General features: G+C 39.7%; 2 protein-coding genes across 2 annotated transcripts; one reads left to right on the forward strand and one right to left on the reverse strand.

Annotated features, from left to right (window-relative positions):
- Nucleotides 1–637: 637 nt before the first annotated feature.
- On the forward strand, nt 638–24,072 carry cap2 (cyclase associated actin cytoskeleton regulatory protein 2). Its single transcript, XM_078268108.1, has 13 exons — nt 638–942; nt 5,668–5,795; nt 5,907–6,007; nt 8,998–9,075; nt 16,868–17,011; nt 17,742–17,827; nt 17,957–18,062; nt 21,159–21,327; nt 21,750–21,913; nt 22,033–22,156; nt 22,245–22,327; nt 22,701–22,841; nt 22,974–24,072. The coding sequence occupies exons 2-13, from the start codon at nt 5,678–5,680 to the stop codon at nt 23,055–23,057; spliced, it is 1,398 nt and encodes a 465-aa protein (XP_078124234.1). The 5' UTR covers nt 638–942; nt 5,668–5,677; the 3' UTR covers nt 23,058–24,072.
- aunip (aurora kinase A and ninein interacting protein) lies at nt 23,992–26,766 on the reverse strand. The gene is made up of 4 exons (XM_078268109.1): nt 26,640–26,766; nt 26,020–26,133; nt 25,651–25,807; nt 23,992–25,455 (listed from the first exon to the last, which is right to left on the reverse strand). Exons 2-4 carry the CDS (start codon nt 26,110–26,112, stop codon nt 24,404–24,406), a joined length of 1,302 nt encoding a protein of 433 aa, XP_078124235.1. The 5' UTR covers nt 26,113–26,133; nt 26,640–26,766; the 3' UTR covers nt 23,992–24,403.
- Between the last annotated feature and the right edge of the window lie 5 nt (nt 26,767–26,771).

Consider the following 26,771-nt stretch of genomic DNA (forward strand, 5'->3'; position numbering starts at 1 on the left):
ATTTGGGATTTAATTACAAATGTATAACAGAAAGACTGCATAACAGACTGGGGGTGTGGGGTCTAATGCTACGTTCAGGGCATATCATTCAGGCCATATGAGGTGTCGAGTGGGGAAATGAAACGTTCATGTCAGCTTCCGAGGTGTAATTTTTAGTCTGAGATATCAGGGATTTCTGGATTGTGATGTCGAGATCCAACTTCAGGGAGTGTTCCAGTTGAAATTTCCGACCGGGAACTCGGAAATTCCTGTTCAACTGGAACGCTCCATTAAAGTCAAAATATCTTGAGCTGCACCAATTTAGAATTTAGTTTCTCAAATTTCAAATTCCAGTACTTAATAAAAGTGCAGTACTAAATCGGTGGAGCACTCCTTTAAACTTGGTTGATCTGGAGGCATTATTGAATTGTCATTATTAAATTGTGTAGCCTACCTGTTGATATCAAAGGCTCTTAGCATCCAGGATGTAAAAGCTAATTTGAACCTACATCAGCAGCTGATATAATAGGCTACTGCAGTTATCATGTTTAAGGGGATTTCCAAGTTGGGGGTCAAACCTTGGCAGTCGATAGGGATGACTTCCCTGTAAGTTCAGGTCCATTCCCTCAGGAGAGACCCGTGTAGACTTCGCCACAGCCTCAATAACTCGTCTATTTTTAGCAGGGCTGTCTAAGGCTGCCATGTTGCCTGCGAGGTAAGTGCTTGTCCGCCCCAAAGGAGATACTGCGGCACTGACTCACGGTCCTCTCTGCACGGCGTGAGGCTTTCAGGTTCACCGTGTTGCTTAATTAGGACATCCCGGAAGAGTCACGGTGCTGTGCGCAGCTGAGTGACGGGGCAGGAGGGGGACTTGTACGGCCGAAGCACACAGCCACGAATCCCGGGATATTGACAGTCCCAACAAAATATCAGCTGAAATTTACTGTAGACCAGAGGAGTGAGGTAAGATGTTTCTATACTGACGAGGTTCTAACTGAGTGTGAAATTTAGTTAATTTTTGGGGTGGGGCGGAGGGTTAAAATTGGGTGTCCGACTGCGCAGAAATGTCCACAGTCATCTTCACCTGCTCCCTGTGCGCCATGGTTTTTTATATTTAGCACGCAGTAAAAGAGCACTGTGTTGATTTCGTACTGATTGTTTTCTTTCATCTCGTTTGTTCCTTTCGAGTAACGATTATTGTTGTGGCGTGAAGCATCATATTTGAGGGGCGGTGAAAGTCCTGTCAGCATGCCAGCAGTGTGCCATGTCATGTTCTATAAGCGTCATCTTTTGCCTGCACGTGCCTGCGTGATGAGCAGCTGTAATCAGACAATATGAGTTTCAGCCTGTTAATATTATAAATTACATAGGCTGTAGATGTTTTAAGTTTAAATCTCATTTCTGACCAAACAGTTGACAAAACAATCACCTCGAGGTCCATTTAGTAGCTTTTGATTATATCATGGCTCCTCCATGTTAAAGGTTGAGTTAAACTTTGGTTAAACTTAACTTTTGAGGTGGCCGGGTTAGTTCAGTGGGTAGAGCAGGCACACATATACTGAGAGGTTTATGCCTCGACGCAGAGGTCCAGGATTCAAATCTGACCTGTGACGATTTCCTGCATGTCTTCCCCCCCTCTCTCACCTAGCTGTCCTATCAATTAAAGGCAGAAAAAAACTTCTGAGCCAACATTGACAGGAAGTCCTTAAGTGCACAGAAAAAATAAATTAAATGAAAATTAGTCTTGCATTGCCTATTGTCTATATCCACAATGTTCCACTTCCGGGATTGTTCAGATGCCGCCGAAAATTTCGCCTGATGTCTTTAATTTTGGCCGGTCGATTTATGAGGACTATGGTTAACTGCTCCTCAGATCTCTGCAGGGTAAATCCAGACAGCTAGCTAGACTATCGTTCCAGTCTGAGTTTTCTGTTGCATGACTAAAACAACCTTTGAACGTACACACGTTCCCGAGGCTATTTTGCAGAGGCGCCGGGGCTCCGTGCGGCGCTAAGCACCACCCATGACGATATCAGATAGTCTAGCTAGCTGTCTGGATTTACCCTGCAGAGATCTGAGGAGCAGTTAACCATAGTCCTCATAAATCGACCGGAGTTTAAAATGCCAAAACAAAGAATGCGTAAGGTAACGGACATCCGGCCAAAAAGAAGTACATACGGCAAAATTTTCGGCGGCAACGGAGCAATCCCGGAAGTAGAAGGTCGTGGATATAGACTACGTAGACCTATCTTCACAGCGCTGTGGAGTAAGGTCTGGCTACACCACACATATATTCTGGAATAGGAGACAAAAACACTGGGTTGTTTGTAGTTAAATGGAGGAAAGTTAAATACATTTTAAGTCATATTCCAAAATGTGTTATTCCAAAAGTGGGTGTTTCAGTAAAATGACTCCAATCATCTATATAGATAGGCTGCTGTAGCCTATTAGGGCTGGGTGTTATGACAATATTTCGTCAAACCAATATAAAAATGTCTATCGTATATACAGTATTTGTCTATATCGTTTCTATTGCAATGTTGAAAAACCAACGTCCGAACTGCATTACGGCAATATTTACATCACTTTGGTGTAATGTAAAGCACTTTGGGTTTACTTGTAATGAAAGGTGCTACACAAATAACATTGACATTGACATTGACATTAGCTTTACATTCTGACCCTTGCAGGTTGCGTACATTTTGCACTAAGGTTCTTAATAAAATTAGTATAATACTCAGTATTTCAAGTATTTAATTCACACAGCATACAAAATGGCTTTACCATGTGGTTATTTTCATAAAGACTATTTATTTATTGAACAACATGAAAACATGCTATATTGGGATATACTGCATATCGTTATTGAGATATGAAATTACTGTACCTATATCAGGATAGAAGATTTTGGCCATATCGCCAAGCCCTATAGCCTATAATAAAAAAATACCGTGATGCCTAATATCATCCATCCATCCATCCATCTTCGTCCGCTTATCCGGTATCGGGTCGCGGGGGTAGCAGCTCCAGCAGGGGACCCCAAACTTCCCTTTCCCGGACCACATTAACCAGCTCCGACTGGGAGGCTCCGAGGCGTTCCCAGGCCAGGTTAGAGATATAATCCCTCCACCTAGTCCTGGGTCTTCTCCGAGGCCTCCTCCCAGCTGCAAGATGCTACAGTGTTTTTTTTGTAAGTGGATACAAAATACCAAGACTTTCACCAACAGCTCATACTGATAATATCACAGCTTCCTGTTTTAGTGGCTGTATGAAGGGCTGTAGCTCTTGTAGCATAAACACAATACCAATAAAACAATTATTTGCTGAATTTACTCAAATGTACTTGTACAGTGCAGCGCATGATCTTGAGACCTACATTTGAATACCTTACAGTAGGCCCATAGCAGCTGGCTGCGGCCCAATATAGTCCCAAAGATCAGATACCAGGCCAGAGGGTTCAGGAGAGACATGCAGGTCAGGGTGAAGTCAGTAATATCTTTCCACTGCAGGAGCATGTGTGCTTTCTCAGCTGTTGGTTGGGGTCTTTATGTGGCAGACGCTGTTGCCCACCTGTCTGCAGGAACAGAGGGAGGAATGTATTAATTTACTGGGGTCTACTAATGTCTACTTAATACAACAGCTGAACATTATTGATAGATGAATTCCATTAACGGCAACATTGTATTGTTTGTCTGTTGTGTTACTTTCTTTGTACCACTCATGGTTTGAACCCACTCTGGCTGTTTCCCATTACGTTTCTGTAATGGGCTTACATTGAGTGTATATGAAAAGCTAAAAGAGCATCATTGGCCATGGTTTTGCATTGCAATGGAGAATTTGGCTGGTTGACAATACAATCAGTGCAGATGCTGGCTGTTTCTGTCTCATGGTTTTTAAACACATTATATATTGAGCGAGGCAGTGATTAAGTTAAGTGTTTGGGACTTTAGCAAATAGAGTAGTTAGTAATTCTCTGTCCTCTATCTAATATATACAATGTAAAGCTTCAACTATGGGGCTGCAAAAGGTATTTTCATTATTTATTATCTATAAAACAGAAAAAGAAAACTGCTCACCACAATTTCTCAGAGCCCCAGGTGACATCTTTAAAGAGTAACTTAATACCCTCTGCTAACCACCTTACTACAGTGGTGTACAGGTGTACTCCAGGACCCCGTGTAGATGTGTTACCAGAACATGTCTTGTTGACTACAAGACTAACTATACATATTGTATAGAGGGCCGAAAAAAAGTGGTATCAAAATGCAAAGACTAATAATTTGATTAAAACAAGTTTATCGCTGTTTAAACACAAGAAATAAACTTGATCCAAGCAAATGTCTTGGATAGCTACTTCATATCTGACTTGTTGTACATGATCAGTCTACATTGATGACATGCTCTCCAGGTTTCAGAGCTGTTGACCCAGAGAGCAGAAATAGCAGCTGAGTCTTGCGACAGGCATCTGGCACCGAGGAGAGGTTTCTCCAGAGATGACTCGATGACGCCCATCAGGACATGTTTGATGCTCATAGCACATAATTACAAGACATAATTTACAAAGATTACAGACAGGGAAAGCAATCCAGTCTACATAGCCTCCTGGTGTTTTTTTATAGATCATTTGTGAAGCAAATAAAACAGATTATAACTCACACCACTGGATTGTGTGTTGGACATAAAGGTATAGCAGGTGTCAGATTGGAAAGTTACCTAGCAGTAGTATGCGTAAACATGCAGTGGGTTGCTAGAATGAATTCCACTCTGTTCACCAATTGCCTGCGTTGCCGCATGGTGAGGCATATGGCTGGTCAGTGTTAAAGAAAGAGACACAATATGGTGTGTGCCGTGTTACAGTGGCATTCGATCACAGCTGGAGCATTTGTTTACCTCATAACAGGGAGCTAACTGAGTTTGGGTACAGTCTATATAATCATGTATGTGAAATGTCCAATCTATGTGGGTGTCTCAAGTGTTTCATCTCTAAATGGCATCGTGGGAATATCCAAGGTCATTGAGGTCACTCTTTCAGCATCAGCACAGGTTATCTGATAGTCACTCAGACTGTCAGATTGTTTCACTAGTTTTGTGGTTATATATTCTGTCTGTATATATTAATTTGATTTGATTTTTGATTTGATTATTTCACTTTGACTGGAGCAGAAAACATGTCTTCCTATTGTATGTATCTGAAGGTACTGTATATTCATCAGGTATTTTTCCAGGTTTTCTTAATTTTTTCCCCCACTGCACTCAATTCTCTGTTTTTCCTCTCAGCCTGGCTCCAGTCTCTATCCCTCCTTAATGCAATTGTGTGATACGTACATGTGTTCATGGCAGAAGTTGTAACTGTTGCACAGGGCCAGACAGCTCAAACAGAGACAGTGTTCATATAAAGCCCATTGCATTAGCTACATTTAGTTTCACTTTGTAATGACATGGGCCAGTTTTTTTTTAAACAGTGAGCAGCAGCGTGGGGAAGTTGAATAGTGATTCTGTCATAAATAGTGATCCTCTGATCAGCTCAGGACCCAGTACTGATCTCTCTCACCTCCCTGTTGAGAGAGGGAAAAAAGAAAATTTTCTTCTGCGATCAATGAAGTGAAACATCGTACTGTATCACAAAACTAATTCCTAAGATTAGAAAGGTCACAGTACAGCTTAAGAAACCATTCTTTTTTTTTCGAGGCTTGTCACCATGGAAGGTTTAATGGAGAGGCTGGAGAGAGCTGTGATTCGCCTGGAGAAGATGTCCGTCACGATGCAGGCGTCCAGCGACATGGCTAACGAGGGCTGTGTCAACGGCATCGATGGAGGCAAGTCTGTGCGCAGTCATACTCAGAGGTTTGGGAGTAAGTTAAACAGGCACTGGTTACATTAGAGTGAAAGCTCAACATGCGAGCCGTGATGTCTCCCTGTTTTTCCAGGTTTGTCTCAGTGTGTGGAGGCCTTTGACCTCTTACTGAGAGGTCCGATTTCTGAGTACATGAACAACAGCCAAGCCATAGGAAGCGAGGTGGAGAAACATGTAAGTTAAGTAATTGTAAGTTATGTGTGTGTGTGTGTGTGTGTGTGTGTATGTATATATATATATATATATATATACACATACATACATACAGTGGGGCTCGAAAGTTTGGGCACCCCAGATAAAAATTTGTATTAATGTGCATAAAGAAGCCAAGAAAAGATGGAAAAATCTCCATAAGGCATTAAATGATAGACACTCTTATAATATGTCAAAAAAAAGTTTGATTTTATTTCCATCATTTACACTTTCAAAATAACAGAAAACCAAAAATGGTGTCTGCAAAAGTTTGGGCACCCTGCAAAGTTAATACCTTGTACTGCCCCCTTTGGAAAGCTGAGACCTGACAGTGTCATGGATTGTTCTCAATCATCGTCTGGAAAGACCAGGTGATGTCAATCTCAAAGGTTTTAAATGCCCAGACTCATCTGACCTTGCCCCAACAATCAGCACCATGAGTTCTTCTAAGCAGTTGTCTAGAAAACTGAAACTGAAAATAGTTGACGCTCACAAAGCAGGAGAAGGCTATAAGAAGATAGCAAAGCGTTTTCAGATGCCAATATCCTCTGTTCGGAATGTAATTAAGAAATGGCAGTCATCAGGAACAGTGGAAGTTAAAGCAAGATCTGGAAGACCAAGAAAAATATCAGACATAACAGCTCACAGGATTGTGAGAAAAGCAAGTCAAAACCCACATTTGACTACACAATCCATCCAGAAAGATCTGGCAGACACTGGAGTTGTGGTACACCATTCCACTATAAAGAGATACTTGAAAAAATATGGTCTTCATGGAAGAGTCATCAGAAGAAAACCTCTTCTACGTCCTCACCACAAAAATCAGCGTTTGAAGTTTGCAAATGAACATATAGACAAGCCTGATGCATTGTGGGAACAAGTTCTGTGGACCGATGAGGTTAAAATAGAACTTTTTGGCCAGAATGTGCAAAGGCACTTTTGGAGAAGAAAGGGCACAGAATTTAATGAAAAGAACCCCTGTCCAACTGTTAAGCATGGGGGTGGATCAATCATGCTTTGGGGTTGTATTGCAGCCAGTGGCACAGGGAACATTTCACGAGTAGATGGAAAAATGGATTCAATAAAATTTCAGCAAATTTTGGACTTTTAACTTGATGCCATCTGTGAAAAAGCTGAAGTTAAAGAGAGGATGGCTTCTACAAATGGATAATGATCCTAAACACACCTCAAAATCCAATCCAGTGGATTACATCAAGAGGCGTAAACTGAAGGTTTTGCCATGGCCTTTACATTCTCCTGACCTCAACATAATTGAAAATCTATGGATAGACCTTAAAAGAGCAGTGCGTGACAGACAGCCCAGAAATCTCAAAGAACTGGAAGACTTTTGTAAGGAAGAATGGGCGAAGATACCTCCAACAAGAATTGAAAGACTCTTGGCTGGCTACAAAAAGTATTTACAAGCTGTGATACTTGCCAAAGGGGGCAGTACAAGGTATTAACTCTGCAGGGTGCCCAAACTTTTGCAGACGCCATTTTTTGTTTTCTGTTATTTTGAAAGTGTAAATGATGGAAATAAAATCTAACTTTTTTTGACATATTATAAGAATGTCTAATCTGTCATTTGATGCCTTTTTGGAGATTTTTCCATCTTTTCTTGGCTTCTTTATGCACATTAATACTTTACCTGGGGTGCCCAAACTTTGAGCCACTGTATAATATATATATATATATAAGTGTTTGATTCATTCACTAAAGTCTCTGCCAACGGTGTCCTTCTATTGTTGAGTTGTCAAAATTCAGATGAAAGAAGAGAGGAGTTAATCAAAATGTTGATAGACTCATGAGTGGCCTTCAATTATCACAATGCAACATACAAACTGCATGCAGGCACTTCTCAGGGCTGGTTTGCCAGTCTGCTGTTGGCAAAAGCAACTACTAATGTAAACCTCAAGCCGATCTCTGGCCCTCGTGGCGTTTGCCCTATCAACTTTCAATGGTACTTTCTGTGCCTACCATGGTGACCACTGGTAATGGGGAATCAGGGTTCGATGAAGATTGCTCAAAGGAATGAGCCAAGCTATTCTCTAAAGGGAGCACAGATGAATACAAGTGGAGCAACTAGTGCAGGCAGTCTGTGCCAACCTTTACTTGATTGGATGCACATTTATAAACAAACATGGATTTTCCTGCTTTAGATCCCATTTAGAGGCATTGGAAAGCTGAAGGATAGTGATGTTTGTGTATGGGAGGTCCATGGTCCAAAGTTTCCTGTCCTCTACAAAGCCAAGGATGGGAGTATAATTGAACTTTGCTCTTACTTTCATTTATCAAACTGCTAGTGGAGCACCTTTTCCTATTTGGTAATGACCCATACTCTCACTAGGATTGCAAGTGTGTATTTGTGGTCGGCCAGTTGCCAATAATAGCTGTGTCATGTCCTTTGAATATATTCAGAACAACAGAGAGTGCTCCAAAACAGAAAAGTAAAGGCAGGCAGAGAGAAATCAAAGTAAAAAGTTGTATTTCTTCCTCAGTACCTCGAAAGAAGATCTCTATCTCTGCGTCCCAACGGGGTGAGAAGGAGGGGGAGTGTGTGAGCGAGAGCCAGAGGTAGTTTCTTTAAGTTTGCAAAGCTCCTTTTATGGAGAAAGCCTCCCTGGTGGTTCCCTTGGCCCGCAACTGGAGGTCTCAAACACACACAGGACACAGCTGGCTGGGACTAACCCAAACTGTGTGTGTGTGTGTGTGTGTGTGTGTGTGTGTGTGTGTGTGTGTGTGTGCATGTGTGCGTGTGTGGCTATACTTTCTTTGTTTGTCTAAGAGACAGATTCACTGCCTAGATTTCAATAAGCGTGAGAGAACCGACAAAGCGTGAACAAAAGAGAATGAAAAAATGTCATGCAAATCAGGGCACTGTAATATTGTCTATATTCAGTATACAAAATATAGAATGTGTAGCATGTATTATAATCCCAACCTATCTGACTTTGGTTCTTTATGATCGACAGGCGGAGATGGTGAACAACGCCCTGCAGACTCAGAGAACCTTTCTCAAAATGGTTGCCATGCATCAGAAACCTGCACAGGTACAACATGCTGAAACCTACTGATGGTGTGACAGCTGTGTGGTCACTGTTGAATTAAAGGGAGCAGTGATTCCAGTGTATTTTATTGCAATCTTTTTTATTCTTTGGCATCCAGCACCAATCCCACAGAAGTTTTGTGAATGTGCACTTATTCTGTCAGGTTAAAGCGTAACTCTCGCCAAAATGCAACTTAGGGTCTTTTTGTGAATGTACCTGAGTCAAACTTTCGTTTAAAAGCATATTTAGGACGGAAGCGTCACTTTTAAGATTTACTGTATTCTCGTTTTTCAGTCAAATGACCTTTTGAATGGGAGTGCTAGGGGCACTTTTATGCTAGCCTCAAAATAGCTATTATTAAAACACTTAAAAGGCTTGAAACAACATGAAACTTTGCTTGAAGTATCACCAGGGGCTCTACACATGAACGCAAGCATTGAGAACATTGTTTGTGTACACAGAGTTTACTAAAAACAAAGGTTTTGAGCAACTCACGTTAGCAGTTGTTTACGCTATCCACCATTTTCCCAGTCCAAAATAGGCGATCTCCGAATGCGAATGAACGGACTTCATAGGAGGAAATGTCATTCTTATATGAGGCTCCTTTTTCAACTACAAGGCCAATATTGTGTTTCACTAACGACAAAACAACGAATTATCCATGCATTTATATGGAACTAAGCTTTTGGAGGTTTCCATCTTTACTCTCCTCCCTCGACTATTTTTGACTGGCTCTATAGACGGCAACCGGAAGAACAACAGCTACAGTGAGTTGCTCAAAACCTTTCTTTTTACTAAACTCAGTGTATACAAACAATGTTTTCAGTGCTTTTGTTAAGGTGTAGAGCCCCTGACGATACTTCGAGCAAAGTTTCATGTTGTGTCAAGCCTTCTTAGTGTTTTAAAAATAGCTATTTGTTGGCTAGCATAAAAGTGCCCCTAGCACTCCCATTCAAAAGGCCATTTGACCGAAAAACGAAAATACAGTAAATCTTAAAAGTGGCGATTCCGTCCTAATTATGCTTTTAAACGAAAGTTTGACTCGGGTACATTCACAAAAAGACCCTAGGTTGCATTTTGGAGAGAGTTACACTTTAAGATCAGAAATTTTGGCTAGACCTTTGATTACATAATTCATAATAGATAAAATGATTCAAACTATTACTATAGGAAATATGCCAATGTGCCAGTTATAAACTACGCACAGAGCCGCTGCAAAATAGTTGTGCGAGAGAAAACTCAGATTAGACAGATAGTCTAGCTAGCTGTCTCAATTTACAATACAGAGATCTGAGGAGCAGTGAACAGTAGTCCTCATAAATTCACCAAATTTCAAATTCCAACACAAAGAAAGCGGAAGGAAACAGAAAATACATGCATCTGGCGGAATTTCCTGCAGCACTGGAGCAATCCCGGAAGTGGAACGCGAAGGATATAGATTACTGTTAACTAAATCAAAACAACTTTAACTTTAACAGTTAAAACATTATTTAATGGTGTATTATTAGCAATATAAATCATCTGTGCCAACCATCATGTCATTAATATCTAGTCTATTACTGTACGTAGCTTTCATGCCATTTGTTTTTGCCTTCTTGCAGAGAATTGGATGCAGAATCAGAAATGCTTTGATGCAAATTTTATTGATTCCATTGATTCTTATTTTCAAACTGTGGCTGAAAACTGAAATACTGTAAATATTACACATAATACATGTAAACCAAAATAAAATCTATTAGAGTATGATAAATTAATAAAATAAAAATAAAATCTATTATAGTAAAGTATAAACATCTATTACTGCAGAGTATAAGAAATAGCCACTACTGATACTCAGTCTCTTCTGCCTTGACGGTGGGGCCACATGGCCTAACCCTGCAGACTGATTGCTAATTGAAGATTTGTGTGAAGGAGTGTCAAACAGGTGCTTCAGTGATTTCATACTGATGTAGGTAGTTTCTAATAGTTAGGAACAGATGGTTTCTGTTTGGTTACCATAGCTAAAACAATGGAGTTTGGACTGCTTGAATGACATCCGTGTTAACTGTTCTGCAAAAGGGTGGGGGAATGTGTCAATCCAATGAGAAAGGGTTAACACATTTGCAAGAGGTGTCTTCTGCTCTGCTGAGACAGTGATGATGAAAACCGAGTAGATCCCAGTTTCTTTAAGCAGGTCAAAGCAATCAAGAAAAACTGTACATGCAACAACAACAACAACAACAACAACAACAAAGATATATATGTAGTATCTCTCCCATATATTTATTCACTTTAATATTTCAAAAAACATTAGTTTTTTGTAGTTGCTCTGGTATTTAAAGTGTCAAAATATCATGTGGTGCGACCATCTGTCCATGACCGCTGTTTTGAAAACATCTTTGAAATTACCCTAAATCTATTCAAATGTATTTTTGCCCTATTTGGCAAATCTTTTTCAGAGTGTTTTGTAGCCAAAAGTACAAAATTGCAAAGCATTTGTATTCATATGTCCATCATAATATATGAACATACAGTACTTTGTCCGATGATGTCCATTTAATGAAATATGGACAATGAGAACAAAACAATGGGATCAAAATTTATAAAAACTCAAAAGAAATGCAAATACTTAGTTTCTTAAAACTTTATATAACTGGGAATCTGTAAAAATTGTTAAGCATGTTTAAGAAATTAATTTATTTTAAGATAATTCACGGTTGCACCACATGACTTTTTTTTTAAGGCCTGTTGAAAATCCTTATACGTCATGACCCGTGTCCTCCCCTCCTGTGTCCCCCAGCAAGCCGTGCTGTTCACAGAGGGATTACGCTGCTCTTTGACTAAGAAAACGCTAATACAACACATTCCCAACATGTTCACATATAGAGAAAGGGGGGTGGGAGAGAAAGCTGTGTGTGTGTGTGTGTGTGTGTGTGTGTGTGTGTGTGTGTGTGAGAGAGGTGATATGATATCATCCCATTGGCCTTCTGTTTGTGTGTGTGTGTGTGTGTGTGTGTGTGTGTGTGTGTGTGTGTGTGTGTGTGTGTGTGTGTGTGTGTGTGTGTGTGTGTTTTACAGGGTTCCATGGAGCCAACCAGGAAGTGATTACTCCCTATCTGTCCGGTCATTGGTTAAGAGGCTGTGAAAAGAGCTTTCAGTGATTGTCAGAAATGCAAACAAGGAAAGAATGAGAGTTTTACAGAGAGAGGGACTCACCCTAGAGAAAGGAGGAGAGCGATATAAGGGAAGAGGAGATGACATTCTGTATCGCTGTTGGCGAAATTAACCCCAAAAACGACATGGAAAAGAGCAGAAAAGAATTGTATCAAGTCTTGTCCCCTTTCCAAGTATGGAATTGTCATAGAGTGCTTCTTTCATCTCTTTTTGAATATTTCAAACACATACTAGGGTTTTCTGTCCATTTTCTAAATTAAAGACTTGAGATTTGAGTCTTGGACTCAAGTCACAGACATAAGGACTTTAGATTTAACTTGGCTGCTTTGCGACTTGACTCCTTTTCAAGATTTTACCTTATTTTACCTCGTCTGGAACAATAAAAAATCATTAACACAATGTCAGGTGGGCCGTTATTAATTATCAATATTCAGGTTTTTCAGCAATTCAAGCTGAAAAACTTGTAATTTTTCATCATTTAAGATGAAAGAGCATTCTTAGCAGTCTTATGTGTTAATGTCATAATGGAATATATATATATGATGGAAGGAAGTGATGGCTTCCATGTTTACGACTTGTAAGTGTTTATATAATCAGACAACTCAAGATGGTTGTATGAATGCAAAGTTGGTTGTGTGTGGGTAAAAAATAATGTGCATTGACAATATAGCCCTATATCTAAATGTAGGTTTGATTAGGTTGGAAGACAGACCAATACTAGGAGGAAAAGTTTGTGTGACTTTAACTAGTGAAGCCTCTCTTCTCGCACACACACACACACACACACACAGATTACAGATTAAGTTCTGGTCTTTCTCTGCAGCACAGCCCCTGTTGTGCTCTCTGACTTTTTATGGGCATGTTCTATATTTGAGCCTGTTGTGTGTGTGTGTGTGTGTGTGTGTGTGTGTGTGTGTGTGTGTGTGTGTGTGTGTGTGTGTGTGTGTGTGTGTGTGACAGACAGACAGACAGACAGACAGACAGACAGACAGATAGATAGATAGAGTGAAAGAAAGTAAGCCTCTCTCTTGTGTGACCTCAAGTTGGCCTGTTAAATTCATGTGTGTCTGGCAGTTCAGACACACTGTAGACTTTCACAGTTACAGTTGTTCTCTCATTGTCGCCCTCCACTCTCCACCTTTGATCCACTGCTTATATAGGAAGTCAAGGCTCGGACGCTGTGCTATTGTAACACACTGCCCATCAAATAATGTGAGCCGACATTTTTGATCCTTTTGTCAGCTCATTCTCTTTCTGTCTGTATCTGTCTGTAGCTCTGCCTCGGACAGTTGACTTCTTATCTATGTGGCCATACATATATTTTCTTTTTTCTTTTTTTTGGTGGACTGAGATCTGCCTGTGGCGCAATGGAAATTATGAATCACTTTGCTGATTTAAGTCATTTTCTTTAGCATAGTTCAGAGATTATCATCAACTGTGCAGTTCAAATGATCAGTTAGCAATCACATTTCATTACGCTATGAATTTAAGGAGCTGCGTTAGTTCAGTCTTTGATTCTCAGTTCAAGTTCTCTTCTTTGTGCTAAGCTAACTGTGTGCTTCTGGCACGCACTAGTTTCATAAAGCTAGCTCAGCCCAAATGTTAGCTCCTTCGCTCCCAGCAAGGTAAAACACTATGGTTTTTATAATTAAAAAAAATGTATTGTTTTTGTATGGACTAAACAAATTAAATATAGCATGTTGAGTGAGCTTTAGAGGTGCTGGTAGGACAGAGCCAGGCCAGCTGTTCCCTTTGTTTCCAGTCTTTATGCTAAGCTAAGCTGGCTGCTGGCTGTAGCTTCCTATTTAGCTAGCGTACAAACATGAGAGTGGTAACAATCTTCCAAGAAAGCAAATAGCGTATTCCCTAAAATGTTGAATTGTTCCTTTGAATTGTTTTGTTCAGTTTAAATAGACCCACAGTAGCAATGTTTATTGATTTAAAAGGGAGTAGTTAGACATTTGGTAAAGTTTTTATTTGCTTTTCTTTTTCTCTACAGGCATCACGTTTAGCTTAGCTTGGCTTAGCATAAAGCAGGGTGGAAACAGCTAGCCTGGCTCTGTCCAAATGTTAGCTATACCAAACAGCACATGGACTTTCTGAGAGATGCTTTATGTAAGAACAACATACATGTATCTATGCTTAGGAATATCTCTATTTTTGTTCCCACAAAAGTTGTGGTAGAAGATTTATAGAAAACATAGCTTGTACTGACATGGAAAATTGACTCCTGTTCTGCCTTAATGCCAGCATGTAAATTTGCCAGAACATTGTGCACTTGGGAATACAACTAATATATTTGTCTCTCTTCACACTGTGCAGCATGACTGAGTAGGGGAAGTCCAAACTCTGACAAGTGCACTGACTCACAGAATACAAGTCGTACTTTCAGTGGGAGCCATGGTGACGTTGTTGTGTGATGTAATGGACTTGAGGAGTCGGCAGAGCTCTTTATTATTTTCACATAAATAGTACAGTTGAAACGATCAGTTGATCTATCTATTAGCCGTGATGGAATGTAACGAAAGTACAAATACTTTGTTACTGTACTTAAGTACATTTTTCACGTATCTGTACTTTACTTAAGTAGAATCAATAGTGCATGCTTTTGACTTTTACTTCGTTGCATTTTGCAAGCCAGGCCTTGTGGTAGTGGACAGTATGGATACTGTCGAAGCTCAGCATCAAAATAACTGAACCACCCCGTAAATCACGGGTCGCTAGACACAGTGCCCTCACTGACCAAGGTGCAAACTAACCAACTTTTTTTTCTTTAAAAGATTAAGAGAATAAATCGTTATGCAAGTACTTTTACTTTTAATACTTAAATTACATTTAAAATCAGGTAGGCTACTTTTTACTTTTACTAAAGTAGGGTTGTCATTGTGGTACTTCTACTTTTACTAAAGTAAATATGTCTCTGGTTATTTGTACTTTTACTTAAGTACTGAGATTCAGTACTTCTTCCACCACTGTCTATTAGATAAATCTGCAGCTATTTTGATAATTGATTAGTTGTTTTAGTCATTTTTACATGCTAATTCCAGCTTCTCGAATGTGCAGATTGCATGCTTTTCTTTGTTATTTATGATACTAAACATAATATTTTGGGTTTGGGGTTTTTGGTTGGACATTGAAAGGCCTTGGGAATCCACAATGGGCATGTTTCATGATTATTGAAAATTTTATAGAAAAAACATTGAATTGATTAATTGAAAAAATAATCAGCAGAATAATCTGTAATGAAAATAATCGTTAGTTGCAGAAATAGTAGAGAAGGATGGAACTGGGTAAATATTTAAGTGCTGAAAACTGAAAGAATAAACTGAATAATGAGGGAGAAAGGTGATGGAACAATGATCCCATAATATGTTTTTTGTGGTTCATGATTGACACTTAAATTCATGTTACCTCAAATCATCCTTACATTCCTACTCAGCACACCCAGCACATATGTATATATGATATATGTACGTATGGTATCTCTATTGGACAGGGAAAATATATTGCTTCAAAGCTGCTCGCACAGAGATATCAACTGGATTTAGTAAAAATAAAAGCAGCCGGAGGAGCAGAGAAAGGAGCATCTATCTCAGCTTGTGGAGATCATGTGCATCTGATTGGGGAAAGAATTTGTTGGCAAAAAAGGAGAATGTCTACTTCTGTTTTGATTGCACCTTTGCACACACACATAGGAGCCGTATTTCATATACAGCATGGCTTCACACCTACATCTACGTATATTATATACAAAAAATACACCAAAAAACCCCAGATATGTTTATGTACACTCACACACACACACACACACACACACACACACACACACACACACACACACACAAATTAACTGTGTGCTGTGGAATAAACCATAAACTTTATCAAGCGATACTTTACCATACATCAGGTATATGACAAAAGCTGATATTATCAAAGCAGATATACTGGCTTATCTTAATGCATGTAGCTACTTCATAAACAGAGCAGTGTTCTGCAACTTCTCATCTGATTAAATAAACACTTTTTTACAGCTCATTAACAATACATGTTTCACATAGCAGTCATTTCACTGCAGATCAGAACAAGAAAACTGAAGCAGAAATTCCCTAGTGAAACATTGTGTTCCTTCCTGAATCTATGTGTGTGCTGGTGCATGTGTGATAGGTAAACTGTAAACACTGGAGGAGCGGTATGCCTTACATGGCCAGAGGGATCTCCCCATGAACCGAGGAATGTTTGTAGGAACAGAGTGGCGGGGAGGGGAGCTGAGGGCTGGGAGACAAGCTATACTGTAGCTGAGATCTGGAAGATCCAATGGAAAAAAGCTCTGGCTAATAAAATGAGTCCTGTTGTCCTGTAGCCTAGTTTAGGAATTACTGATTGGCACCGAGAACAGGCTGGGTATGGGTGGGCACGTAAACAATGCTGGGTTTGTAAAATCAAAAGTATCTGAAACATGTCAAGGAAGAAGTGCTAAAGAAGTGATTTGATTTAAATGTAATATGTTTACAAGTCCCAATCGCTACCACCCTCCCTAGCTCTTCCATCTTGCATTCTCCTCTCACACTGACATTTCTTCCTTTTCTCCTGCATCCTTATGCTGTCCTATCCTAATTCCTCCCTTCTTCTTCTTCTTCTGCAGACAGAGCTGCATGACCTGCTGAAGCCAATTTCGGATCACATCCAGGAGATCCAGAACTTCCGTGAACGAAACCGTGGCAGCAGCCTCTTCAACCACCTGTCAGCCGTCAGCGAGAGCATCCCCGCTCTAGGCTGGGTGGCTGTGGTAAGGAGAAGTACAATTACGTACTTTCATGCACACAAACACACAAATGTATACAAGAAAACACGTGTAAGAAGATGCATATCAGCCTATAGAAACAGAATAAAAAGCACACAAACGCGTATATAAACGGATAAAACAAAGTCACTCAAGGAAACTAATTTTGACAAAAACATAAGCTGCAATGAAACTGATCGAAAAAATCGATAATTTCAAATCGAAGGGATTATGTTACAGAAAAAAATGTTTTTGAAAAAGTATAGATGAACTGATGGTACGTGAACATGTAAAATCATCAGAAGTCTAAAAAATTAAAAAATACACAACTATAATAATGTTGCATACAGACAGATATGTATAAAAAATACAACCTACGATGTTTTACATATAGTATGTGTCCCTCTTTCTGTTCTCTCATCAGTCTCTGTTTCCCATCAGATGTCTTCTTCTGAGTTTAGAATATCATTTAGATTAAGATCAAAGCTTTTCTACTTGAGTACTTAAAGAAAACCCTCTGAAGCTGAATCTGGTCAGTGTAATATGATGTCAGGACAGCACTTTTCAAAACAGGTCTTATCAAACATCACCCTAATGTCACAATGCACTCTTCTGCTTTTTACTCTCAAATGAAGACAAATGTGCTGATAGTCAGATACGTTCTCAAAGGTCTGTATAGGACTGTTTTGACCTCACAGTGCTTCTGTGTTTTCTAATGAGCTTTCATGTCTCTCAGTGTCAGAAGCCGGGGCCATATGTGAAGGAGATGAATGATGCTGCTACCTTCTATACCAACAGAGTACTGAAGGACTACAAGGAAACGTAAGTACTGTCCATCTTCACATCCCCTTCTTTTGCATCCACTTCCTACCTTACTACTTACCCCATGCTCCTCTCTGTTTTCATCTGACCATCATATCTTTGTCTCATCAACCTCCCCTTTTCTCCCAGCGACAGACGTCACGTAGACTGGGTGCGTTCCTACTTATCGATCTGGACCGAGATGCAGTCCTTCATCAAACAGCACCACTCTACAGGACTGGTGTGGAGCAAGAGTGTGAGTATAACATACTTCTTCTCTCAAAGTTAACCATACACTTGCCTAAAAACAATACATTACTCCTGTAACAACTTGTGTATTATCTTAACTGTGTTTTCATTTAGTTTCCATTCGCAGGCCATGATATTTTTATATCAGAGCTGAAATGAACTTCCATTTTTAGTTATGGAGCAGCCGTTTACATAAACCACTGCAGAGAGCATGAATAAATGAATGAATGTGCTTCTCTCCAGTAGCTGCACAACACAGTTCTCCATAGAGCTCATAAAACCTCTGTCACTCCCACACACTTCTGTTTATGTCAATTTCTTATTATTAATTTAATTCACTCAGGGGAAGCTGTAGTGCAATTTCACTCTTAAAGGAATAGTTAGCATAACAGTAGTGACATTTTGTGAAATACATTCATTCACTTTTATTTGATTTGATTTTAGATGAGTAGATCAATACCACTCTCATGTCTTTACGGTAAATATGAAGCTATAACCAGGAGACTGTTCGCATAGCTTAGCCTAGCATATAGCAACTAGACTGGAAACAGGGAAACAGCTAGCATGGCAATGCCCAAAGGTACACATTTGTATCTCTTTTAATTAATTTGTACAATAACTTAAGTTTAAAAAGGACAAGTTGAGGTTTTACGAGGGATTATGTGTGGGATTATTTCTTGGCCTGAAACAGTGACTTCCTGAAATACTGGCAGGCATATTTTAGCTGTTTAATTTCATTATGTCCCAGCTAAATTACGCTGTGAGCTGTAGTTTGATATTTGCCATACAGACATGTAGAGAGTGGTATTACTCCCTCAGCAAGAGTGAAATAAAATAAGATAACATGAAAGTAAATAAGCGTATTTCCCAAAATGTTAAACTATTCCTTTAACATCAAATGACTAGGTTACAGGTGACATTAGGTTAAGCTAATGCTCAACAGCTGTCCATGCATGTGTTTTCTACATGCAGAAACTTGAGAGTTTGCAGTGGCTGTGTGTGTGTGTGTGTGTGTGTGTGTGTGTGTGTGTGTGTGTGTGTGTGTGTGTGTGTGTCAGCTGTTGTCCCTGCTGTCAGACGACAGAGCTGAAGTGTGTGTGAGGGACACAGTGTGTGTGCGTACAACGACGGGAGTGTGTGGTACTAACAGGTGGTCCTCAGGGTTTACTTGAATGGAGGTTTTCTTCACAGAAGAACCTCGACAAAGAGTCTGTGTACACACAGTTTAGGTAACTGTAACCTAAACTGCAGGGCTGGTCCCCCTTTAACGCAGCCGTCATCTGCTGCTCAGATAGGGGTTTAGTGACACGATTATACTCTGACATGCACAGGCTAACATATGGAGGTGGCTTTACACACACACACACACACACACACACACACACACACACACACACACACACACACATCAGTTATGCTTCAGATCAGGCTCATGGCAAAAAGGAATTAAAGAATTACATTTAGAAAAAAAAAAAAAGACTGAAATCAATATTATTCTTATTGATTGTCATATTTTTAACAATTTCTGTCACTGAGTGTTTGTTCAGACTCTCCTCTCCGTGCTCCGGCAGGCAATTTGTGGCAGCCTCTAACCAGTTAAGTACATTCCGGACGAGAAAACTGGGGTGTCTTTTCACCAAAAAGTAATTAACACAGTCTAAAGCAGGGCTGCAAATAATACTTTTCATTAATAATCAATCCGACAATTATTTTCTCGATTAAGCTATTAATTGTTTGGTCTATAACATGTCTGAAAACAGTGAAAATGGCCATCACAACTTCACAAATCCCAAAGTGAAGTTATCAAATTGTTTTTCCGACCAACAGTCTAAACACAAAACAATTCACTTTACTGTCACATATGCCAAATAAAAGCTGCTTATAAAATGACTTAAATGATTTATTGAGTATCAAAATCGATTAATTGTGACCAAACGCCCCTCAAAATCTAAAAAAAATTTGTCCGAATTGCCCTCTCACAAAAATGTTACGTTGTCCTCTACTTCGGACAAACGTGTTTGTGTACACCCATACACACACAAACACAAGCAAGCATGAACACAAAGAAGCAGTCAGACAGCTTTACAGCCATGCATGAACACACACACACACACACACACACACACATGCTGGTTCTAATACAGTGGTATGCACTGAGCTGTTTAGCGTAACAGGTCAGCATTGTTCAGCAATGATATTCACGACACATGTACCTTGTGTCAAAGATCAAGTAGTCTCAGCTGTACTGTAGAAGCGCGTAAAGTGACAGTTGAACCGCTGTGATAGGTGTGTGTGTGTTTGTTTGTTTGTGTGTCTCTGTCTGTCTGTCTCTGGCAGCTGTGCAAGGTCTTCAAACCGCAAGTGTTTGTGTGCTTTTCCTCTGTAGTAGTCGATAGATGGCTGTGCAGACACAGCCACGACCAGAATGTAGACACATTAAGGTGGACTAGAGATGACCAGAGCACTAATTACAGGACCTGATTAGCATAGTTATAAACTTATACTGCTCAACCAGCAACATTTTTCAAAGCCACAAACTTCATTTGAAATTCTAGCGGAGATCCAAGAAGTTTCCAAAGAGCCTAAATATTTCAGGTAAATATTTTTGGGAAATGTATATAAAATAATGCACAAGATATCTAGAATATTTCCATTTGTTGAATTGGTAAAGACCATAGTCGTGGGTCTGAGTATTTCACCCAGTGTAAACATCATATAGCTTCAATAAAGAGCTGGAACAAGCTGATACAGTATGTATGTGGTAGCCTACTAACAGGTAGAGAAAGTAACAACCTTAAAGCTGCTTAAAAGGAAATAAAAGTGCTTCCCCATCATCAAAGTATCTCTTGGCACTAAAGACAAAACGTTTTTTTCAACTGATTGTACTGGGAGCACAATCACATACACCATGGTCTGCTGGTAAAAAGAGATGAATTCTTGCCACCAAGCTAAAAGATATTTCTTGTGCAACATTCCCCCTGCTGGAGAGAGATATTACTACAGCTTCAAAACACCTGTCACCGCTGTGCTTTCTCTCAATAAAAGCTCACAAAGCTAAAATGCAGTGTTGCTTTCTAACATTTTTTCTTTCTCCACCCTCCAGGGCCCCATCGCGCCTCCTTCTCTCTATGACCCCCCCAGTGCTCCCTCCTGTCCACCTCCCCCCGGCCCACCTCCGGTCTTCACTGATGATGACTCCAAGCCTCAGGCGGGCAGTGCCCAACACTCAGAGCTATTTGCCCAGCTCAACCAGGGCATGGACATCACTAAAGGTGGGTTGAAGAAAGATTATACAATATGCATGTGTACAGGGCCATACTGTAGCTACCATTGATGACACAGATGATATTGTGTCCTGTGATATTTCTGTGACTATGGGGGGTTTTAATCAAACAAATAGGACTTTACGTTCTACAATTAAACATGACATGATTTTTTTAAAGCCCATTCAAACATTTCTTAGACTACATATTTTAAAATGTGGTTGTTTTTAGGCAGACAACTAAATTATTTAAATTAAAAGGGGTTTGATGTTCTCCACAGGAACTACACCATGTAGGGAGATACAATTTACAGAAAATGTATTGGAACTGTTCAATGTTTTGAGTTTGGTTGTTTGTTTTCTCAGATAGTGCTGAGGGAATTAAGACTCAGCATGTCTAAAATCATTTTCCCTCATGTTTTCCAACTGTAGGTCTGAAGCATATATCAGATGACAAGAAGACCCATAAGAACCCCAATCTGCGTTCGCAAACTACACCGACCAAAACCAAGTCCCCAGGGACTGTGAACTCGCCCAAAGCAGCCGTCCAGAAAAGACCCCCTCTGCTGGAGCTGGAGGGGAAAAAATGGAGGGTGGTACGTGAAATGTTTGCTTTGTCTTTAAGGGATTATTCCCAAAGGAAGCTATACTAGTATGTTTTTATATTGTGGTAAGTCCCATATTATTGAATGCATCTGTTCCCTTGTGGATGCAGGAGTACTTTGAGCAGAAACACGACCTGATGATTGAGGAGACGGAGCTAAAACAAGTGGTCTACGTCTTCGGCTGTAACAACTCCACCCTGCAAATCAAGGGCAAAATTAATTCCATCATCATAGGTGAGTGGTCTGAAAACCAACTGAAAATGTGTGATGAAATTCATCATTTCTGATGATGCCTATCTTTACATGTATTGACTCTCTCCAGACAACTGCAAGAAGCTGGGATTGGTTTTTGAAAACGTAGTCGGGATTGTGGAGATAATCAACTCAAAGGCAATTCAGTTACAGGTGAGAAAAACATTTACAGAATACAATGGCTTCAAAAGATGCACAAGTCAGTTATCTATGTTGAACATACAATACAGTAGATCTGAAGGATTTTAGGCTATAGCAAATGTATTCACATTTGAGATTAACAGTAATATTAATTGCCTCTCATGGCTACCATTCTACATTTTAATACTAATTCTGTTGGAGGGTTGTTTACTGACTTTATGACTTGTTGCTTTGATGTATGGACCAGCTGTGTTATATTCTCATTTAGGTATCCCATATTGTATGTTATCCTGTTAAAACATCACTGGAATCAGTTTTGTTTGTAGATTCTTATATCAGTGCAAATTATGCCACACATCAATAAATGCAAGATGAATTTCTATAGGTGTTGGGAACGGTTCCCACCATTTCCATTAACAAGACAGAGGGCTGCCAGGTCTACCTGAGTAAGGATTCCCTCAACTGTGACATCGTCAGTGCTAAGAGCTCCGAGATGAACATCCTGGTACCACAAGATGACGAATATGTGAGTGTCTGAGATAAGGGACAAGGAGAGGATCTCTGAATGTGTGTGAATCCAGTGTTTTCCTGAATCTTTCATGTGTGCAGTTCTAATTTCACAGCTGCATTTACTGTTTTCTTCTTGGTTGTTCTACAGAGGGAGTTTCCGGTACCGGAGCAGTTCAAGACTGTTTGGGATGGCTCCAAACTGGTGACAGAGCCCACTGAGATCGCAGGCTGATTAATGCGTCCTCACCACCAGCACACAAAGCGTCATCACCATTGATTTAAATCTCTCCGTCCGAGATATACAAGGAATTGCTGCAACAGATTCACTTTTGGTCCGCTCGTTGTTCCTGCATTTGTGATGTCTTTCTAGCACTATGAAAGGTGTTGATTAAGGTGAACCATGAAGTAGGTTGATTATCCCCTTCTTCAAAACACATCCCTACAGAATAAATGGATATCTCAGGCTTAAGTCCCACAAACTGTAACATATTTACCTTTTCTTACATTTCTGTGCCATGGCAATACAAGCATTTGTGTAATAGAATATGTAACTGTTGAAATATAAGCATTTATATTTCAGCATCATTACGACTGTACTCTATCTACATTCACTGTATGAGAGTTGAAGCAAAGTTTAGACCACAACAGCAGTTTCACATTGTTTTACAGAAAAGGCTAAAGATTACATAACATGCACATATGACATTCAGTGGCCAACCAGACGATAATAAATTAAGTGTAGGACTATTGGTATATTTTCTATCTAATGAAACGTGTCTTCGTTTCTTTAAATGTGTATAGTGTATGGTAGTCATGTAGCACTGTTGCACTTAGTGAAGTTTATGCATCACTGCTCACTATATTTGGCATCGACGGCAGATAGTGTATGTACGGTATAATCAATCAGCTCAGACGAATGGAACAATGTCAGGTGTTCTGCAGAAGGCATTAAATCAACTTAAATATAGTAAACTTCATACTTGGCTACTAGTTTATCTCAATATTAAGAAATCAAGGTACAAGCTCTGCATTTGTACACCTTTAAAGACTAACAGTAGTAGTAACTTGAGCACTTCCTCGTCTATATATTACTTGGTCCTAACATGTAGCACATGGCACCAGCATAAGATAGCATAAGATATAGAAGATAGTGTGAACACCAGAAACGCTTTTTAAAACTTTTAATTTACATGAAAACAAATTGATGTAACTGTGTACCATTTTTCAAATAAAATCAAAACTCAGTTCTTGCTTGTTAGTGTTATTGCAAAACAAAGCTGCACCTTGCAAGATATTTCAGCATCGTAGAGACCAAAAACAAGAAAATAATACCCGGTATAGACCGAAACATCCGGGAAAATACAAAAGATTTACAGGTAAGGAAAGGTAAGACAGTCACAGAAAATATATCAATAGTTTTAAAGTAGCTAAAAGTAAATCAGTCAGGTCATTATGGAAACAAACAAGATATATCAGTTTATGACAACTGATTTCAAGTTCTAGTAGCACAGAAAAACATTTTTATATGTAGAGATCAATTATCTACATCCAGACTATATGACATTTCAAAGGCTCCTTTCAGTGTTTGATCACCATATTTCCCTGAGAGTCTTGAGTAAAGAGCATCTCGTCTTCCTCCTCCTGCTCCATCAGAGATTTGTAAGTGCTCTTTCTCACCGTCCCAGAGCTGATGTTACTCTGATCTTTGAGAGGACTCCTGGCTTGCAGACCTCTGTGTGCTATTACCCTGAAGCCCTCAGAGTCCTGGGTGAACAACATGGCCAGACTGTCCTCATCAACCTCTCTGCAGGAGAGCTGCAATGATAGTTTTTTTGGAGGAGAGCTGCTTGGTATTTTCCATTTGAACGGTGACTCAAGGCTCTCCTTTTTATCAGCTCTTTTCCACAGCTGCTCTGGAATACATTTTCGAGGTGATGCAGTTTTTGGTTCTGTCCATTTATGATTTGAAAGAGGCTCAATACGAGTGAGAGGTGAGTGCCTTCGTGGGGACTTAGAAGACAAAAATCTGCTGTTTTCTTTCTCATCATCCATCTGAGAAGAATGAAAGTGGTTTTGAGTCGAGGTCCTCCCTTCCACAGCAATCTGGATACCAAAGGTTTCCTCACTTTGTAGACTGTTAAGGAAACACTGCTCAGAGTCACTAAAGTTCTTTGCTGTGATGTTTTTCAGGTTAGTCGGGTAAGATTCACCTTCAGAATATTGGCTACAGGTAAGCAGTGGGTCCTGACTCCACGCCTGTGGAAGAGGTTGACTGTCACCTGGCAATGAGGAGGCTGCAGTGAGCCTCCTCTTACTCTGTGGTGGGTTTATTTCCTCAAACTGCTCTTCTTCAAACTCATAGTACACGTTTTGAGAAGGTGTATGGCTTGCAGCTGGCTCCTGCCATTCTGCTGCTTCAGGCTCACTCACATTTTCACTTTTCCACTCACGATCCACACAAGGCTCAGAGTTATAGAAGTCAAACATTTCAAGATCTATTTCACGCCTTCGTTTTGTCCCCGATACTACAGGTGTGGGTGCAGTTAAGGCATGTGTGGACGAGGTAGATGGTGAAGAAGGCCGCACTGGATCCATGTTTGGTACTTCAGAAGTAGACATCTTATTGAGAACTTTAGGCAGAAGGTATAAACAAATGTTATGTTAACAAAAAAAGAAATGGAATGTGTCAATTTATGCATTCAAGCAGCTAAATCAATGGTCTACTGCAGCTTTATCAGCTTCTGACTGATTTAGTTGAAGATGACAATACTCATGACAAAAAATGGCTTGACAACCTGATGACAGCAGAGTTTTTTGCAACATACCTCTGCGCTGAGGTGCGAAGAAGGTTGATATAGAGCTCTGTTTGGTCTTTGGCATCTCCATTTTGGTCTGAGTGAAGTTGAGAGCCACAGCCAAATTGTATGCTCTACCTCCAGCGAAGGGATTCAGCAGTTTAGAAATAGGACAGGCGAGTCGTTTCTGAAACATAAGATTAAATTGTGATCTAATTCTACTAATATACTCACGTACAATAAGATGATATTACTTACTAATAATGATATACTGTAAGTGGTTTTGTGTGTTATTAACATCTGCTGTGAACAATGTATTACATGTATTAATTCACTGCTGTTTTGAGAGGTAATGAAATAGCCATTCAGTCAGAATTTAAAGCTAGTTTCCACAATTACCTGTTTAGCTTTTCCTTTCAGTTGCACAGTGTCCAGCCAAACACCACATTCCTCTTGAGCAGAAGTCTGCTCTGCTGGTTTGGAGGTCTTCATGGTGGAGAGTGAAGGAAAGATCTATGCAATACATTCAATAAAAATATCATGTGTGAGTGGTAGGATAATCTAGATATTCAACTGATATAATAGGAGCAATACTATAGTCCTGTAATGGTTGTGTTTAAAGACTTGTATGTCTTTACTGTTAAAGCTTTAATGAAGATTGAGAAAAACTGAGCCACCAGCAGCTAACGTTAATCTAGACTTACTGTAACGTTCACAGTTTCAACAGTTGTAGAATGAATGAATGTGTCCTACATCGTCGTTGATTATTTTAACTGATATGCAGCTTGCTATCAGTCCAATTTTCCGTTGACTTTTCTTAATATTAGCTAATCATCATTTTACCATCATAAGTCACAAAACTGATGTTGACCATAGATATAAATATATATCTATAGATGTTGACTAACGCTAACGTTATCTGTTATCCAACGTCGCTAACAGCTAGGTGGTATTTAATAACCACAGCCTTACTCTGGTTCTCCATATAACATAAATGATTAAATCATATTTGAACTTACCTCATAAACTTGCACAGGGGTGTTTTCAACTTTCCTTTGCGCTTTCTTAAACTCAATTTACAACCTTTGATACATAAATTCTTCCTCGTTACTGTTTGTTTGATTCTGGCGCCTCTACGATGGGCTGCCTCT

This window comes from Sander vitreus, chromosome 14, assembly GCF_031162955.1.
Source record: "Sander vitreus isolate 19-12246 chromosome 14, sanVit1, whole genome shotgun sequence".
NCBI lineage: Eukaryota > Metazoa > Chordata > Actinopteri > Perciformes > Percidae > Sander > Sander vitreus.